The sequence below is a fragment of the Mustela lutreola genome, chromosome 2 (assembly GCF_030435805.1).
Source record: "Mustela lutreola isolate mMusLut2 chromosome 2, mMusLut2.pri, whole genome shotgun sequence".
Classification (NCBI taxonomy): Eukaryota; Metazoa; Chordata; class Mammalia; order Carnivora; family Mustelidae; genus Mustela; species Mustela lutreola.
The window spans coordinates 98041933-98061721 of NC_081291.1; the positions used below are offsets into that span (position 1 = coordinate 98041933).

At 46.0% G+C, this 19789-nt stretch overlaps 1 protein-coding gene across 1 annotated transcript in view; it reads left to right on the forward strand.

The window, feature by feature from the left end:
• IL20RB (interleukin 20 receptor subunit beta) overlaps positions 1-17803 on the forward strand; it is a 51341-nt gene extending 33538 nt beyond the window's left edge. Inside the window, exons 3-7 of the mRNA XM_059162704.1 lie at positions 612-802; positions 5480-5604; positions 7336-7486; positions 11447-11589; positions 16143-17803. Coding sequence (XP_059018687.1) covers positions 612-802; positions 5480-5604; positions 7336-7486; positions 11447-11589; positions 16143-16250 — 718 coding nt within the window. The 3' untranslated portion in view covers positions 16251-17803. The remainder of the gene's footprint in view (positions 1-611; positions 803-5479; positions 5605-7335; positions 7487-11446; positions 11590-16142) is intronic.
• The last annotated feature ends 1986 nt before the right edge of the window (positions 17804-19789 follow it).

Below are 19789 nucleotides of genomic sequence, written 5' to 3' on the forward strand. Positions count from 1 at the left end.
GCTGGTGTCTGAAGGACAGGAGGAGCCAACAAATGTGCAACAGCAGGGGTGGAACATTTGAAAAGTGAACAGGCCATCAAAGTTCCTAAGGGAACAAGAGCTCAGCATGTGGGAGGAATGGCAAGGAGGCCATGGAGAGGGAATATCGTGTTTAGGGGAAGAGTGAGAAAGAAGGCCAGAGAGCCTTACAGTCCACAAGAAAGAGTCTGTATTCCATTTTGAGTGCTTTGGAAGCCACTAAGGAGAGAAATGTCACTGTCTGTTGAGTGATGAATGGTTTGAAGAATGGCAGGAGTCAAAGCTGGAAGATCAGTGAGGAGACCACAACAGGGCCAGGGATGACAGCAGCTGAGAGCAGCAGCTGAGGGGGTGCTGCACAGTGAGAGGCCAGGACAGACCGGGGTTTTCACCTACATTCCCTTGTTCAGTATTAAAAGGACTAAGAAAGAATGGATGGTTGTTGAGGGAAGAAGTGGAGGAACTGGAGTGTGGAGCAAATGCTTGTTTTGCTGACTCATAAAAAGTGGGTGAATGAGGCAGTTACTTGCTCCTGTCACTGAGCCTGGGTAAAAGGGACTGGTGTGACGCTGTGCCCTCCTTTCCTTGGCCAGAGAGTATGAGAGCCTGTACATGAGTCACATCTGGATCCCCAGCAGCTGGGGCTCACCCACTGAAGATCCGGAATGCGACATCACTGATGACATCACTGCTACTGTGCCATACAACCTCCGTGTCAGGGCCAGCCTTGGCTCACAGACCTCAGCCTGGAGCACCCTGCAGCATCCTTTTAACCGAAACTCAAGTAAGCTGCTTTTTACTTTTTACTTTTTACTTTTTACTTTTTTACTTTTTTACTTTTTTACTTTTTTTGCTTTTTACTCTTTTTACTCCCCCACCCCCACTGGCCTCACCTTCAGGAATCAAATTCACTGAGGCTTTCAGGATTCTTCTTAGCGTCAAACTGGCCTTGCAAACCCAGTGTACCATAAACACACACAATCCTAACTGGTCCATTTAAAAAATTACCAGCTGCTTCCCACATGCCCTCTCATTTTGAAAGAGACTTTGGAAGTCAAACCTGACTCTCTCTGTCGGGGTCTGCAGGTGGTGGGAAACATGGAAGGAAAGCTGTTCTGAGGTAGGGAGGTGGAGCTAGGACTGCTTCTTCGTACCTCGATAGTACCTCGATAAGTCTTACATTGCCTCCCATCTGGTGCCTCATTAACCTCATATTTGTTGCCTGTGTGAGCAGCTTCTTTGTGCAATAGGATCTATATCTTTATTAGACTCATCAGAAACAGTCACTGGGAAATAAATAACTTTTCTACAGTAATAGTACCTGGAAAATGATTGAGGAAAAAAGTATGGGAAGAATCCATGGGAAGAATTTGGCATGGCCAAATCTGGCAGAGTGCAAGCAATGGTCAGTGTGTAAAAAGGTGTGTTTGGGGAAGAGCAGGAGTAAGGGCTAGTCCCATGGTGAAGGGCTTTGACATGAAACTTGTTGAAATCAGTAGAGGGTAGTCATGGAAGAAGAGAGGGTTTAGGCCCTCTGGTCTGTCTTCTGCACCGATCACTCTGAATGCTGTGTGGAAAGTGAACCGAAGTAGGATAAGTCTGCAAGGCAGAGGAAGAGTGAGGAGGGCATTGTCATTCCAGCTGAGGCAAGACTGGTCTTGATCCTAGAAGTGAGGGACAGGACAAGAAGGAGAGGGCACATTTGGGAGACATGGCTGAGTCAGAAAGGACAGAGCTTGGGAACAAGTTTTGGGAGATGGAGTGGGGAGAGACAGTGATAGTGCCTAGCTTCTAGTTGTGGTCGGTGAGAATGTCATCCAAGACAGAGAACCCAGGAGGAATAGGAGACACTCCTGGCTTTGGGCTCTTTACAATCGAGACTCCTACAAGGTAGCATGCTGTGGATGTCTGTTTGGCAGCTGGAAATCAGGCCCTGGAGCTCAGACTTGCCAAGATCAGATACAACACTAAATTAACAGCTAAAGGCTTGGGAGCATATGAGATTGTCGAGGGCAAGTTATGAGGACAAAGAGAACTCAGGACAGAATCCTGAGAAAACTCAGGGTTTAAAAAGTGAATGGAGGGAAGGGAACCCATTGGTGGCCCAGCAAGTAGCAGCATGGAGGGGAGAGAGGTTGCTGATAGGTCTGAAGGAGGGTCCTGAACGGGACTTTGGGAGAATGACTTTATGGAATGTTAGGGGGACGGTGGTGAGGCTGCGAGGTGGAATATTGAGTGGAGAGGGGAAGGGGTAAAGCAGGTCCTCTTCTGAGACAGGTACAGACAAAAATGTGACCAGGTTGGAGTTCTGGGAAAGGCAAGGGAGAGGCCTTTGATGATCTCTGTTTTCTTGATGCAGCTGAAGGTCTTCTGCTGTGAGTGAGGACAAAGGAAGGTTTGGGACAGCATTTATAGTAATAGGGTAAGTCAAAGGTTACTGAACACTGTATAAGATTGGGTAGAAACCAGGAAGATTCAGAAGGTTAGGGAGCCCAAGATGGAAGGGGCTGAGTAAGGTGAAGACAGATCTGAAGGGGAAGTTGATCCCCTGGAGTCAGACAGGTATGATCCAAATTCCAGCTCAGCCACTTGATAGCTGACTCCCTGCCTCCTCACCTGTAGGAAGAACCTCGCTGGGTGGTTGCGGGCACTATAAAAGGTGAAATGTGTAACTGTTCAGGGCAGTGCTGTCCTAGCATAGCTCTCAGCTATTGGTAAGTGTTCTCTTATTATTGCCCAAGGGATGCTTGGAACCAAGAGCCAGAGAGCAGAGGAGAGAAGAGGTGGGGGCAGGGGTAGGACCACTAGAATGGGTTACCAAGGGGAATTTTGGTGCTAAATGTGGGTTTCTCTGCCCAGACTTCTTTCCCCAGACACTGAGAGGGTAGAGTGGAGGCAGTGGGATCTCAGTGTGAGGCACCAGGGGAGGCTGGGGGGCACTGGAGGGTGCAGTGCCCCAGCAGCTTCCAGCATCACCTGTCTCCAGCTCCTGGGAGCCTGGGGCTCCAGCCCAGACCACTGCTGGGAATGGGCAGCCATTGTTGAAAAGGAAGGTACAGGTTAGTTGGAGATAAAGTGCTTATAAAACTACATGGGCAGGGCGTGTGCTTGAGAAGACCAGTATAAACAGGAAGGGGTCTCACTGCATGAGAAGCTGGGGAACAGGAAGGAGCCTCTGCACCTGCACCAGAAGGTAGAAGATATTCTGTGGGATCCTGGTGCAGACAGAGTTAGCTACAGAGTGAGGATGGAGTTGCGACTCCTAAAAGGGCTTTGCATCTGTTCTTTTGTCTGTGAAAAAGGCCACCCCAACTTCTCCACAGGCATGTGAAAAATCTTGTTTTAAGGCTCTTCTGAAAAGGCTCTCCTCCTCTTCAGGGGAAGCCTTGTTGAGAGCAGAGTTTCCTCACCTTGGTTATACATCCCAGGCACAGCAGAGTCTAGAACCACCTGTCTGGGACTCATCCCCAGGGATTCTATTGTAAATGATCCATGTGCATTCTGTGACCAGGAGTTTGCAAATTTCCTGAGATGGTTCTCATGGATAGCTGGCTTTGAGATCTGCTCCTATTTAGCCTCCCATGGAGGCTAAATTCCCCATGCAGCCGAGTCTGGAAATGTGGAAAGACGGGCTTAAATTCTGGCCGTTCACTGTGTGACTCTGGGCAAGTCACATAACTTCTCTGAGGCTCAGTTACATCATGTGAACAACAGGAATAGTGTGTGCCTTCCCAAGCTTGCAGGAACAGAGGTTCCTGCCCTAACAGTGTCAAAAATTTTCCTCTGAACTGGAATGACTTTAGGCCATTTTCCTTAATTCTATTCTCAATACATTTGGAGAAGAGAGGATCTGGTTTTAGTCATGCTTACTTAAAACTGAAGCTTCTGACCTGGTTATGTTTGGCACAGTTGGTCCCTGACTTTTCCAGTTCTCCTGTCTCCTGTCCAGGCAGCTCTTCAAATGCCAGGAAATGCTTTGCTCTCCAAAAACTCCCTCCAGGAACTGCTTTTCCTCTGAGTATCCACTGACTCCAGTGCAGGGGATTTAGCCCAGAACGAAGCCCACTGTACTTCCCAAGCCAAGGCCAACCATTGGGGTGGCCCTTCTGGTCCCGCAGTGCTTAGATCTGACAGGCAAGTATGGACCCATCCTCAGTAGCCAGGGACTGGAGGCTGCCTGTGTGTGCCCTTCTGTTCATGGTCTGCTGAAGGGAAAGAATCCACAGGGACTGCTGGTCTCCCTGTTTGGGATTCCAATAATGTGAAATATGGGTGTTTATCTGAAGCTTTAATTTCTAGAGTTGATTATTAGAATTTCTAAAGCCCTCTGACTTTCCAACATCCCCATTAGAAATATGAAGTGAAGAATTATTGGACCAAGGATAGAATGGCCAACCCATTCTCAGGCTGCTGATTTCCTAATGCTGGAGAATTATCAGCAGCCAGTATATGTCACTGATCTCTTTGAGCTACAGTGATACACATGTCCCTGCAGGTATGTTCATTCCTAAGGGGCGAAGAAAGGACCCAACTGTTCAGTAGAGACCTGAGCTCATGCAGGTGTTTGGCAAGCATTAAGAAATAGCATCTGCTCACTTAGATGAGTCAAGGTGAGGAACAATCTCTGCCAAAAAGTAAAAAGAGAAGCGTGGGTTATAAAATTTTAAGACAAAAAGAGATGTTTACCTGAGTGTTCAGTCACTTTTCTTGAGTATATGTGCCTCCTGAAGAAGGAGCCGAGGACTTTATTATGGTCAAGGAGTGAAAAAAGAGAATTGTACTAAGTCTTTATCATTAAAAAAATTTTGCTCATCATTCAAAAAGCATTTACTGAACACCTGCTGAATACGAGAGAGTATTGGTATACAGTAGTCCCCCTTATTTACAGGGGATTCATTCCAAGACCCCCAGGGGATGGCTGAAATTGAAAATAGTACCAAATCCCATATATCCTATTGTTTTTTCTTATACATATATACTTATGATAACGTTGAATTTATAACTTAGTCACAGGAAGAGATTAATAATAATAGCTAATAATAGAAGAACAGTTATAACAATGCACTGTAAGAAAAGTTACATGAATGTGGTCTCCTTTCTACAAGTCATCTTACTGTGCTGTACTGGCTGTCCTCCTCCTTGTGATAATGGTAAAATGGGAAAATGCCTACGGCAGGAGGCGGAGGAATGATGCAGGCACTGTGTACTGACCTTCTGATCATATATCAGAAGGAGAACCATCTGCTTCCCTCCTGATTTTAGATAACTAAAACCCCAGCAAGCAAAACCTCAGATAAGGAGGAGGATGATGTAGCTTCTGCATGCTGGGAAGTTACATCCACCGCCCCTGACTTCCCTACCACCCCTGCCTATTTCTATTGATGACTTGGTTCTAATCTCTCAGGACAGAAACCAGTCCTGTCTGCAACCAGCTTTGATTCTCCCCCTGTCTTACCAACAGCTATCCTCACACCACCTGTGATGGAGGTCACCAAGGACGGCTTCCACCTGGTTATTAAGCTGGAAGACCTGGGGCCCCAGTTTGAGTTCCTCGTGGCTTACTGGAGGAGGGAGCCCGGTGCCAAGGTGAGACTTCCAACCTTGGCCTTGGAGTCAGGTCTCAGGGAAGGAGTCACAGACCTCTGAGAGGTGGGTGAGGAAAGCTGTCCCCTGAAGTGCTCACTGACTAGGGGTGGGCTGAGCACAGGCAGGCCTGGGTGCAGGGTGGGAAAGGAGAGATGGGAGCACACTGACAATCCTAGAGCCTCCTATTCAGAGAATTGCCTGGGTCCACCCCAGGCTCAGGCCAGATTTGCTGAAGTATGGGGGTTGCCTCTTTGTTCTAAACTCGAACATGGTATGACCCACAGTATCTTTCAGTTATTTCTTCCTCCTCAGCCTGGCTTCTCAGCCATTCTCCCTGGCAGCTTTAGGTGCAGCAGACCAGGGTGTTCCAGATCAGCTAGATGATTTCAAAAGCATGTGAAACTGGCACAAACCTCTTGAGGGTGTGTGTCTGGGTAGGGTGCAGAAGGGGGGGTGGATAGCCAGAGCTGGCTTGTGAATAAATTGAATTATCAGCCAGCTGGTCACCCAAAATGCCTTGATGGGGCACTGCCCCAACCTCCTGTGGGGTAGCTGGCTGCAGGCTGGGATGTCCACACTCCCGGAGTGAATGGCCAAACAAACAGAAGGGCTAGGGCTTGAGCAGGAACTGAGGGATACCAGACCGACTGGAGACCCAGTCCAAGGTGATTTGCAAAGACTACTCCTGTCAGCCCAAGGAAAATAGGCTTTATTAAGAGTCTGGATAGGATGCAGTAGGGGGCTTTCATGGAATCTATGAACAGAGCAGGCCTAGGTTACCCCCTGACCTCATAAGCACTATGCGGGGGACAAAACACATGTCACCATCTCCTCAACAGGGACAACGGTTTGGATAGCTTCCCTTGAAAGGTGAAATATGTAGCTGGGGCAAGCGATAACAATGGTATCCGGTATTTACTCCTGCGGGGTCAGGGCCCAGCAATAGGACAGGACATTGCCAGCCAGCCAGATGGAGGGGCAGTGTGGGGGGCAGATCAGGACATGGGGCAGGAGGGAGCATGCAGCTCGCTTAGATTCTTGGAATGGAGCCCACTCCCCACCCTTGGTAACAGGCAGGGCCAGTGCTGAGAGAGGAGCATGTACCCTGAGTCACTGGGGCTCAGCCCAGACAAGCCTCCACAGGTTCAGATGTGGAGCACAGGCTTCCGTGGGTGGGTAGAGGTAGAGGGGAGTACAGATGGATGGACAGGTGGGTAAATGGATGAATGAGGGAGGAGACAAACCCCACTGGCTGCATTGCTACTGTGCACTGATCTTTGTGGCAGCACTGGCCACGCCAAGCCCTCAGGCTCATCAGAGCTCTGACCTTCAGGTGTTTGTGCCAATGTGACCCATCAGAGAGGACTTCCCTAACCATTCTGCTTAGTGCCTCCGCCTCATCCTACCCTTTGCGGGGCCGTCTTTTGTTTCACAGCCCCATCACCCTCTGCCGTGTGTCACACAGGGTCTGTCTCCCCACAGGTAAGCTCCATCAGAGCCAGGACTTTGCTTTGTTCAGTGCTGTATACCTCAGGGCCTACAGTAGAAACTGGCATGGAGGAGGTGCTTAATAAATAAATAAGAGTGAATGAACGAATGAATGTACGAATGAGAGGGAACATTCACTATGCATCCCAGAAAGGAAATACCTAGAACTTCCCTTCCTTGGCTCTTTCTGCCCTTTCCTGTCCTGCTTCCCCCAGGCTGTAACTGTTTTCTGGTTTCCTCAAGGAACATGTCAAAGTGGTGAGGAGCAGGGGCATTCCAGTGCACCTGGAAACCATGGAACCTGGAGTCCCATACTGCGTGAAGGTCCGGACGTTGGTGAAGGCCATTGGGAGGCACAGCCCTTTCAGCCAGGTGGAGTGTGTCAGGGTGCAAGGTACGTATGGCCTGCCAGTTTCCTGGAGACCCGCACAGGCCACAGCCCCTCCTGGTGGATGGTTGGCTACCTGCTGGGGACCTTTGGTTCTGAGTTTCCCCTAGGATTCACTTACCTGCTCCCCAGCCGGGAGGGTGTCTGTGATAAAAGTGTGCTTTCCTCTAATTACCCTCGAGGGGAGAGTTCACCCTAGGACTGGCTGGGGTCCCTTGAGCAGCTGTGTGGAACACTTTCCTTCTGAAAGTTCACTAGGCCTGAGGCCAGATATTGTAAGACTGGTTTACCCTGATGGCAGTGGCCTGGGAACCTGACTGGGCTAGGGTGCCAGAGAAGCAGCCAGGGGTCTGAGTCAGACCTTGCAAGGAGGGCTAGGTCCCCTCCTAGGTACCTCACCCCCACCCACCGCTGTATGTCACTGCTGCTTTCTGCTGGAAGGGACTAGGTGCAAAGTCTACAGAGACCTCCTGTTTGACTTAATTTTTCTCCCTTCAATTTTTAATATTCATTCATTCATTCACTCATTTATAAGATTTATTTATTTTAGAGAGAGACAGAGAGAGGGCCTGAACAGGAGGGGCAGAGGGAGAGGGAGAGAGAATCCAAAACAGACTCCATGCTCAGAGTGGAGCCTGACACAAGGATCAATCCCAGTACCCCGAGATCATGACCTGAGCTGAAAGCAAGAGTCAGATGTGCAACCGACTGAGCCACCCAGGGGCCCCATCCCTTGAATTTTTTATAGTCTAAGACCCCACAGTGTTCAAAAGTCCCTTGAAAAGAAACAAAACCAAACCCTATAACTACGATGTGCTCAAATACCACTGACATTTTTGTGTGTAAACTTTTCATCTTTAAGAAATTATTATTTAAAAAATTTAGTACTTTCATATGATTCAAAACATATCTAAGAAGCCTGTGGAAACTCTCCTTTCTATTCTTCCCCATCTTTGCAATTCCAGCCTCTCCCCACTTGGTATTACCTTCTTGTATATACTCCAAAAGACTTCTATTTTTTTTAAATAAATATTTTATTTATTTATTTGAGAGAGAATAAGAGGTCACAAGTAGGGAGAGCTAAGAGGGAGTGGGAGAAGCGGGCCCCCCAATGAGCAGGGAGCCAGATATGGGCTCCATGCAGGGTTCAATCCGAGGACCCTGAGAGCATAATCTGAGCAGAAGGCAGGTGCTTAACTGACTGAGCTACTCAGGCACCACATCCTTCTAAAGATTTTTAAATGCATAGCAGGTAAATGAGAATATTTCTATATGTATTTCCCTTCTCTTTAGCACAAATGGTAGCATATTCTATGCAATTATTCTGGATGTTATCCTTTTTGCTTTATATATCTTATAGATTTTTCAATATGGATAAAGAACTTTCTCATCCTTCTTTGCAACCTCATAGTATATAGTTGTGTGGATAGATAACAAATTTAACAAGTCCTTTATTGATGGGCGTTTCATTTTTCCCAATATTTTGCTCTTATAGCCAATGCTTTAACTAATTACCGTGTACATGGATCATTTTGCCGGTGTATGTATATTTAGAGGATAAATTCCTGGAAGTAGAGCTGCTTGCTGGTCAGAGGCATTCACATTTGAATTTGGACTGCTGTTCCCAAATTGCTCTGCAAGGCAGTATGATTGTTCTATCACTGTCCATGTGTAGACACACGTTGTAGTCATGTTGCACACACACATTGTGCTTGCTTTTTTTTTTTTTTTTTTACAAATATCACATTCATTCCATTTCCACATGGGTTTTCTGATTACTATTTTATACTACTTTTTAAGCCAAGTTTGTTAAAGAATTCAAACTACACAGAGGTGCCTGAGTGGCTTGGTCGTTAAGCATCTGCCTTGAGCTCAGGTCACCATCCTGGGGTCCTGGGACCGAGTCCCATGGTCAGGCTCCCTGTTCAGCGGAGAGCCTACTTCTCCCTCTCCCTCTGTCTGCCACTCCCTCTGCTTGTGCTCTCTCTCTGTCAAATAAAAAAATAAAATCTTAAAAAAAAAAGTAAGAATTCAAATAACACAGAAGTATGTAAAGTGAGAGGTCCATGTTCTCCATTCTCTCCCACACCACTCAGGAGGTTTCCTCTGGCAGGTTTGACATTTAATCTTCCCATTGTTGTGTGATACCAATGCTCACAGGCACAAATGGGACTGGACTGGGCTTACCATTCTGCAGCTTGCTTGTCTTCACTTAGAAGTACATTGTGAACATCCTTTCACGTTAGTATATGTGAATCAACCTCATTTTTTTTTTACAACTTCATTTTTTTCCCTAAGATTATTTATTTATTTATTTGACAGGGAGAGATCGCAAGTAGGCAGAGAGGCAGGCAGGCAGAGATAGAGAGGGAAGGAAGCAGGCTCCCTGCTGAGCAGAGAGCCCGATGTGGGACTTGATTCCAGGACCCTGAGATCATGCCCCAAGCTGAAGGCAGCGGCTTAACCCACTGAGCCACCCAGGCGCCCCTACCACCTCATTTTTAAAGAAGATGCATGATAAGTGAATTTATCAATGTGCCAAAATTTATGTAGCCATCCTCCTACTAATAGATATACTCTCTGCTTTCCAGTCTTACCACTACATCGTGAAACAAATTAGTGTATATCCCCATTCCTGTTTCAATAGATGACTTCTTAAATTGCTGTGCCGATATCTCATAATATGTTAAACCATCTATCTGGGGGTATTTAGATCATTTCTATGTTTTAGGTTATTTTTGCTTGCTTTTGATGATGATGTTTATTGATTGATTCATTCATTCACTCAGTGACTACTTACTGATCATTGACTCTGTGCCAAATGCTGGCCTAGTCACTGGGATGCAGAAGGGAAGTCCCTGGCCTCATAGGAGCTTATCCTCTAGCTGGGGAGATAGGATACAAACCAGTAAACAAACAAAGATGGTTTTTTCTGGTGGTCTGTGCTATGAACAATGCACACCAGAGCACACCTGGAGGGGGAGGTCTGCCACTTTGGGTGGAGAGACAGGTTGCTTGTGAGGCTGTCGCCTTAGTCCACATGTTGCTAGGAACTGCTTTATGCATATAATTTTTTCGCTCCTCGCAATTACTTTTTGGAAGCCATTCAGAGAAGTAAATGAAAGGGTATGGACATTTGTTTATCTCTTGGTGTGTACTGCCAAAGTATTGTCCAAAAGCACTGAAATGGAGTACAGGGTCCCCGCCACCTGTGTGATGTCACCATCTTCTGTGGCCTCCTGGGCTGTGCCGCCCTTCACATGGTGGGTGAGCTATCTGACCGGGGGGACTGCAGGAGTTGTTCCACATTACATAGAGCAGAGAGATGGGAACATAACCTGTCACCCCTTCTGCATCTCCAGATGCTCACACTGGCACTTTCTGATACTTTGACTTAGTAGGCTGACCCTGGGTTTTGGAGCCAGCGTGACCTCTGTGATCTTGGGGAAACATAATGATAACCGGGGCTCAATATATCGCAGTTACAATGTGACTGGTGTCTGAAGTCAGGATTTTCCTCCACAACGTGAATCAGTGCCAAGAGAAAATTGTGAAACACATTTTGTTTTCAGTTACAACCCAGCTCCCTTCTGGGCTGTTCTCTTCTGGCACCTCCCCTTCATCCTGCCTGAGTCCTGGCACTCTGCCTTCCTCCCGCCAGCTGCGCCAACGTGCTAACACAAGGAGTGGCTCAACACATGATGCTCCTCCCTTTCCCTTCCCAAGAAAAAGATTGCAGTCTTCCCTGAGGCTTTCTGGAAGCAGCGCCTTCATCTGGATTCTAAAAAAAAAATGGTTTTAATGGCGATAATTTTCGTCACTAAGGCATATATCAAATCTCAGGATGTTGGCATCTGCCATCTTGGCTGGCATGCAGAGCCAACTCCAGGAGAGCAAGAGAGGCCGGGATGGGTAACTTCATCTTTACTATGGTCTCCTAAGCCTCCCTTATCTTTTCATTTCCAGGAGAGACCCTCCCCCTGGCACTGGCCCTGTTTGCATTTGTTGGCTTCATGCTCATCCTTGTGGTGGTGCCCCTTTCCATCTGGAAAATGGGCCGGCTGCTCCGGTACTCCTGTTGTCCCGTGGTGGTGCTCCCCGACACCTTGGTAATGCTCTTCTTTTTTCCTTTCAGCATGACGCTGACCAGCTGTAGTTCGAGCCTTAGTCTGGTATGGGCACGCACTTTGTGAGGCTTTGCAAGCATTCGCACAAAGAGAAGGGAAGAGGATTTATAGGGATTCACTTCTAATCAGTGGGGCTGGGAGAGAAGCCCCTTCTCTGGGAGTGGTGACCTTCCTCAGGCTCCCGTCAGGCCACTGGTACTTACCCTTAGGACCAGGCACTGCCAAGATGGCAGGTATGTTACACCAGCCAGGATGCTTGGCATTTCAAGAGTCATGCACAGCCTTCCTCTTCTCGACTGGCCTGCAAGGATTCTGTCTCTTGCAGTAAGTAAAACAGCAGCTACATCCAGTAGTATGTTCCAACCCAGCATACTCAGTTATGCTCTGCATGCCAGCCAACCATTGGTCCCTCATTGGTTCCCATTGGCAAAGTGCATGTGTGTGAAACATGCACCAAGGACACTGGGCCACAGGTTTGAGTCCCCAGTGCAGACAGGTCCTATGCCCACCCCAGGGTGGAAGAAAAGCAAAAGCAGGCTTCCAACAGCTCCTTTTGTTCCATTTTCCTACCTCCTGTGCCCTCTATCCATCCCCAGACCTCAATACTTAAAGCAGGACAAAAGAAAACAAAGGAACAGCAAATAAAACCCATCCCATCCCTGTCAGGCAGGGATTTCTTACAGTTTTCTCCTGGGAAGAGGAGTTTGTAGTTGGCTTCTCAGAGGCAGCTAGAATCAGAACGTCCCCCAGTTCCTTATCAGCCTGGGGTCACTCTGGAAGGAGTCACTCTTGTGGTATCTTCATGGCCCTGAGGAGTACAGGCTGTGTTCTCCCTGCACAGGGGGAGGAATCCTCCCCGTGACCCTCTCTCAGGACACCCCTTCACCTTGCTATCCTAACGCCCACTCTCTCTTTCCGGCACTTGTATGGAGTCCTACCTTTAGCTGATGCTAGTGCAGAGTTAAGCACCAGGCATTGTTCTTTTTTTTTTAAATTAATTTTTAAACTTTTTAATAAACATATAATGTATTTATATCCCCAGGGGTACAGGTCTGTGAATCTCCAGGTTTACACATTTCACAGCACTCACCATAGCACATACCCTCCCCAGTGTCCATAACCCCACCACCCTCTCACCAGGCATTGTTCTAAGGCTTGACGTACATCGACTCATTTCGTTTTTCCTCTTCCATCATTGCTTACCAATGTGCATTTCATCAGCACCCTGCCAGCCTCTCTGAAAGATTCAGTGTTCACTGCTAACCGGGAAGGCACCGTGCTGTGGTGAACACAGCGGGGCACAGTGGGCCTTTTCCCCTTCTTCAAGAACCCCCGGGGTTCAAAGTTGCCAGGACCATTAAAGGGTGTGTATTCACCATTTGTTGGAGTAGTGTTTTATAAGTATCACTTGGGTCAAAGTGTTTGATGATCCTGTTCAGTGATTTTGGTAGACCTCTATTAGTCATTGGGAGGGAAAACACATAATCTCTAGCCAGGTGTGTGGATGTGTCTGTTTCTATGTTTGTCCATTTTCCCTTCATGTGTTTCGATTCTGTTTCGGTTGCATGGATTTTCTCAGGTCTTCTTCAGTGCTTTTATCATCACGAAGTGTCCCTCTTTATCTCTGGCACTATTCCTTACCCTGCTAACAATATTGATCTCCACTGTTTACTGTTTGTGTGACATATATTCTTTCCATATTTTTCTTCTACATGTATCTGTGTCCTCATATTTAAAGTATATCTCTTGTAGCAGCATATGTTGGTCTTAAAAATTTTTTTAAAAAATTAATCCATTCCAATAATCTCTGCCATTTAATTGGAATGTTTAGTCCATTAACAGTTAACCCTGAACCTCTCACTTTCTGACTTTTGTGTTTGTACCAGTATTTGTCAGTGTTGTGGCATGAAGAGAGAGACTTGCCCTCGGACAAGGAACTGTGAAACTCATCCACTGACGTTACCGCCTTCCAACTGTCAACTTTTGGTTGCTTGGCAGCGCCTTAAGGAAGTTGATTTTATATTCTGATCAGTTTTTATTTTATTTATTTTTTATTTTTTTATTAACATATAATTTATTATTAGCCCCAGGGGTACAGGTCTGTGACTCGCCAGGTTTACACGCTTCACAGCACTCACCAATATTTAATTTTGTTCTTAAAAAATATTTTATTTATTTATTTGAGAGGGACAGAGATATTGAGAGAGAGCACAAGTCTGAGGAGGGGGAGAAGCAGGCTTCCCATTGAGCAAGGAGCCGACGTGGGGCTCGACCCCAGGACCTTGGAATCATGACCTGAGCCAAAGGTAGTCACTTAACGACTGAGTCACCAAGGTGATCCTTGAACAGTTTTTAAAATTATTATCTGTAGGAGGATTGGTCTGATTGGGACTCCTCCACTGCAGCAGTCCTGGACCAACCCAAAATGATCATGGGAGGGAGGCATCCATGGCTAAGGTGGTCACAAGCCCTTCTTTTCCACATGTGGTGAAAAAATTCAGCCTAACTCCATCAGTTAGTCACCTTTTTTTTTTTTTAAGATTTTATTTATTTATCAGAGAGGGGGGGGAGAGCGAGCACAGGCAGACAGAATGGCAGGCAGAGGCAGAGGGAGAAGCAGGCTCCCTGCTGAGCAAGGAGCCCGATGTGGGACTCAATCCCAGGACGCTGGGATCATGACCTGAGCCGAAGGCAGCTGCTTAACCAACTGAGCCACCCAGGCGTCCCAGTTAGTCACCTTTTGTCGTTTTCCTCTCAACTCAGTTACTCAAGCTTACACTCTGTTCACAGGGTGTTCCATTCCTAACACTCTCTTGCATTTTTCCTCTCTCTAAGGTAACTTCCAGCCTTCCTTGCAAAAACCCACGCATCTTTCCGATTAAACCATGGGAAATTACCAAGTGGAAATCCTTGACAATTCTTTGAAAATCCCTTATTGAGTTTTTAAGTGTTTAATTTATCTGTTTGGATTAAACATTTCATGTCTACATCTATAATTTCACGGTTGATGATGGTTGCACTCTGAAATACACCATTAAGATTTTCTATCCATTCAAATTTATATCACCAAGTAACACTCTAAAGCAAAAATATATATGCAAAGAAAATCATATCGAGAATGCTCAGTGTATAGCCTCTATTTTAAAGCATTATTTCTTTTCCTTGTCTTTCATCCATAATTTCTTGATGGGGATAGAGGCTTTGGTGCTAAGGGGTTTTCCTTTCTTTTCTGTGACTCACTTTATTCTTTCTCTTTTTGCTGTCACAGTCCACTGTAACGTAGGTAGCAAGCATAAAGATGGCCCCACGTTAGTCATTCTTCAGTGGGTCGTTTGAAGTTTGGCTTTGTGTACTTCATAGAAGGTAGAGTTTGTGAGCTCAGATGCCTCTGGGGCCCAGACAGGTACAAAAAAAAAAAAAAAAAAAAAAAAGTGCACTGCAGTGAGCATAATTGGATAGGGAGAGATGGTGGGGACCATGGTGAACATGTTTCAGCTAAAAAGGCAGCTGTTTTTCAGTTTCAGCATGTTGTTGCTGAGAGGAAATGTGAGCCAATGCTACCAGATCTGTAAGGTGGTTTTTTTTTTTTTTTTTTTTTTAAAGACTTATTTATTTTATAAGGAGAAAGAGAGAGAGTGTATGTGTGTGTTGGGGAGGGGCAGAGGTAGAGAGAATTGCAAGCAGACTCCCCACTGAGCACAGAGCCTGATGTGGGGCTCAATCTCCTGACCCCGAGATCATGGCCCGAGTGGAAGTCAAGAGTCAGATACCCAACTGACCAAGCCACCCAGGCACCCAAGTTTTAAGTGAGAAACCAGAAATCAAAACGTTTATGAGAAATCTCCTAATTTTTAAATGTTGAAAATATTTCAAATAATATCAACAGAACCTTGCTTGAAAGTTTATTCTAACCTATGGGACAGCAGTTGCACACCTTCTGAACTTCTGAGCTTATGTTTTATGTTCCTGTTCTAGATCTACACTGTCCAGTATGGTAGCTACTCTCCACATGTGACCATTAAGCACTTGAAATGTAGCTAGTCCAAATTGAGATGCACTGTAAATATAAAATACACAATGGATTTTGAAAAACTCCTTAATATTTTTATATGGATCATAAGTTAAAATAATATTTTAATAATAAAATGCATTATTAAAATTAATTTTACCTGTTTCTTTTTACTTTTTAAAATGTGCTACTGGAGAATTTTAATTTACATATGTAGCTCGAATTAGGTTTCCACTGGAAAGTACTTCTCTAGAGTTAAAAAAAATAATCAGATATAACCACTGAAGATTTAGGTAGCTGGTATCCTAAGGATCTGACTGGACCAGCAGCTGGGAATTGATGGTGGGCTCCACACTGACACTCCTCCTGAAACAGGGGTTAGAATCGTCTTTGTGGTTTTTTGCTGCTTGAAAGTTGATCAGGTATCTGGGATTTTTGCAACACTCTCTGTCATTGTGGCTACTACTCTACCATCATATAGTACTACCATTCCTCTAATGAATATTAATGGAAATGATTTTTTCAGAAAATAACCAATTCACCACAGAAGTTAATCAGCTGCAGAAGGGAAGAGGTGGAACCCTGTGCCATAGCTGTGCTGTCTTCTGAGGAACCCTTCAGGGCCTGGCTTTAGCAGCCTTGGGGAGGGCCCAGCGGAAACTGAGACTCCGGTTGGCACAACACAACAGCCATGAGGGGAGAGACCCTGTATCTGTTTTCCTCCATGGACAGAGGACAAGAAAAGCAAGAGGAGCCTGATGTGTCCATGTCTAGAGGCAACTGTCTGAAGCAGACTGGTTTGGCAGACAAAGCAAGAAGTGGGGGTCAGGAGATGTGACCTCTAGAACTGTCTGCCATTCACTGACTGAATGACACTAGAGAAAGTGGCTTGGTTTCTCTGGTCCTCAGTTTTCTCATCTAGAAAGGGAGAATTAAACATACAACCGTCAATCCACTGTATCTCTCTGGCCCTTGCAGAGATTTGGGAAATTGGCAGCGTTGTACATTGGGATTGGTTCAACTTTTCGGCAGAGCAGTATATAAATTGCAACAAGAATGATAAAAACTCTTTACCCCAGTTGGCTTCGAGAGCCACTTTCCTAAAGGAAACCTTGATGGGGAAAGGAAGGATGAGTACAACAGTGTTGACTTCACTTCAAACCACATGTCTGTGCAGAGGTCAATGGCTCAGCCAGCGCTACAACACATGACCTAGAAGGAGGTCACAGGCCCATGGAAAATGGGCAGTGCTGTGCATACAAGAGATATTGTAAAGGGTAAATAACACACGCACACTGAGGGCAGCAGGTAGAATGTATGTGTATGAGGAGAGGAGAATGCAGAAGGATGTTGATAATAAACGTGGTGTTTGCTGTGTTCCTTTTAACTGTAGAGGTGTTAAAGTATAGAATTAAAAATAAAAAGGGGTCACCTTCGGTAATCCTTTTGGTTTCTTCCAAAAAAGCGGTCTTTGGGATTCTAGTTACATCATCAACCTTGTGTCCAGGGAGGCTCCTGAAGGCCACCATTGGCCAGGAGTTGTGGAGGTGACTCCAGGTAGGGGATGCGGCAGGGAAGGAGAACCCTGACCGGTGCAGCTGGCCAAAGCCTCACCTGGTCAGGGTGCTCCACAGGAAGTCCCTTGGGGGTACTTCTCCTCCCTAAGACAGCTCACTCAGGGTGTCCTCAGTGCCTTCTAGCATGGTCATCCGGGACCCACTTTTGGAAGCCTCTTCCTGCCCCTCTCCCAACCAGGTGAGGAAGAGTCAGGGCTAGGGAAGGAATGGAGAGGTAAGTCTCTTGAGAAGTGAAGGGATTAATGGGCAAGGCCTGTGCGTTCCTTCTTAACCCCCAGCTTTGGAGCCTCTGAGTTGGTTTGTCTCCACACCAACTTCCAGGACCCCTTCCAGCCAGCCCAGAGTTGGGGACAATGTAACTACTTCAACCAGGTGTTTCTCCTACAAAAGAGAGGCCTACAACCCCCCTCTCTACCCCAGTGGGGTCTCAAGGAGCCAGAGGGTGCACTCTGCAGGAGGGTGATACTGTCTAAGATCTTTCCTTTGTATAATTTGTATGCTTCCGTGTTGTTGGATTTCTTCATGAAAAGTATGTGTTAATTTTATATTTAGCCTAAACTGGACATATTTTCAATGTGCAAAAATAAAGGCTATACTACTGTACCGGTCATCACTCTCCCTTGTCCCACTTCTTGCTCCTCCCCCCTGGGGCTGTTGTCCCTCTGTCACCTATCCAGGACTAGAACCCAGAAATCACCCTTGATTTCCCCCTGCCTGAATCCCTCTCACAATTTGTCCCAGTGCTCATCCATTTCTCCTGGCATATATATATGTATATAAAAAATTATCTCAATTATTCTATTGTCATCCCAGTTCCCAAACAAGCATTTACTGGGGTCCAACCATGCAAAGACATTGAGCTAGTTCCTCATAGAGGGGGCTCCCTCCTCTGTAGCTGGTTATTCCCTCCTGGAGTGCTTATATCCTGACTCCCCAGGCCTCCTCTCTTTTTGCCCCCATCACCTGGCTCTTTAAATTATGACACTTTAAGGAGTGAAAGGGGCACAGTCAATAACTACAACAGAACAGGAAGACCACACATCTTTGCACTCAATGCCCATAGAGAGCTCCTGCCCCCAGAACCAAGCCCACCTCTCAGCCCTGTCCTCAGGGAAAGCTGCCAGAGTCCAGTTGAACAAAACCTTCTGCTCCATGAGGTTTACATTTCCACTGGGGAAAGCAGAAAGAATAATAACAAAATAATACAAAACCAAATAGTGATAGTAATTACTTTTTTAAGGTGAATTATCTGGTATATTGGGAGTATATAAATCCTATGAAAAAGGCAAAGGTAGAGCAGAAAATGAGGAGTGGGGGCAGGTTGCAGCCTCCTCTAAATGAAAGTGAATGAAAACCCCCAGACCACAGCTCTCCCCTCAGTTCCATCCTTACACAGCCACATGGGGTGGGGACATTAGGAGTGGCTCTAGAACAAAATAATTTGGCACCAAATCTTTAGGAGTCTGCAGCCTAAAACAAAAACTTCATTTAGTATTTGTCCGGTTTGTATCGATAATGTATTTTTGTTTGTTTTTGGAGCTATTCTCTTAAGTTTTCAGAACAAGTAAATAATTATGTTTGATAGGAGCATAGATTTCAGGATTGGTTAAAGAAGGCTAATTAACTCACAAATTTGAGTGGGAGCAGTGTATTGTTAGAACTGAACAGAGCATATCAAAATGAAGTCATGCCTTTGTAAAACATGTAATTAAAAATATATTTCTTTTCTGGCTCCCTGCCCCCCAAAAAATGGCCGAGTAGCAATGTTACCCCATAATGCACATAATGCATCCTGATGGATACATTATGGTTTCTAATGCTATTTCTTTCCCCAAAGGAACCAGGATTTCTTAAACAGTGTCTGATTCCATGTCTAGTCTGGGGCAGAAGAATATGAGGCGATCTCAGAACACCTAACATGCTGGGCCAGAAGCAAAGCTTTTGAAAGCTAAAAGGTCCCCACCGGTCAAGGTTGGGAGAGTGTGAGCATCAAAATGAGAATATTGGGGCGCTTGGGTGGCTCAGTGGGTTAAAGCCTCTGCCTTCGGCTGTCATGGTCTTAGGATCGAGCCCCACGTGGCGGGGAGGGGGGTGTCTCTGCTCAGCAGGGAGCCTGCTTCCCCCTGTCTCTCTCTGCCTACTTCTCTGCCTATTTGTGATCTCTGTCTGTCAAATAAATAAATAAAATCTTTAAAAAAAGAGAGAGAGAGAATATTGGCTGATGTCAGTACATTTGAAATGTCACAAGTCCATAATAACACATAAAAAGAGCAACACTAGTACAGTGACTTCTCAGAAAAGATGAATAGAATGCATTTCAATTGAGTCTTGTTATGCAGTCATGTTGGGTTATTGACTCACCATGTCAATGAAGAATACTGGTAAGTGTAAATACCTCAGTCAGAAGGGTTGGTTCTCTACTGCCACCAATCCCTGGCCCAGGCTGCAGCCTTCTCCCCACTGGATACCTGCAGTAGTCCCTTTACTGGCTGCTCTCCACTCCAGTCCTTCCACACTTGCCTGTCTCCTATCATGCCAGGGAGTCCCAGGGACGTGCCTTTATTTTTCTTTTACAGAGGCTTTGTAGGTTCAGTTT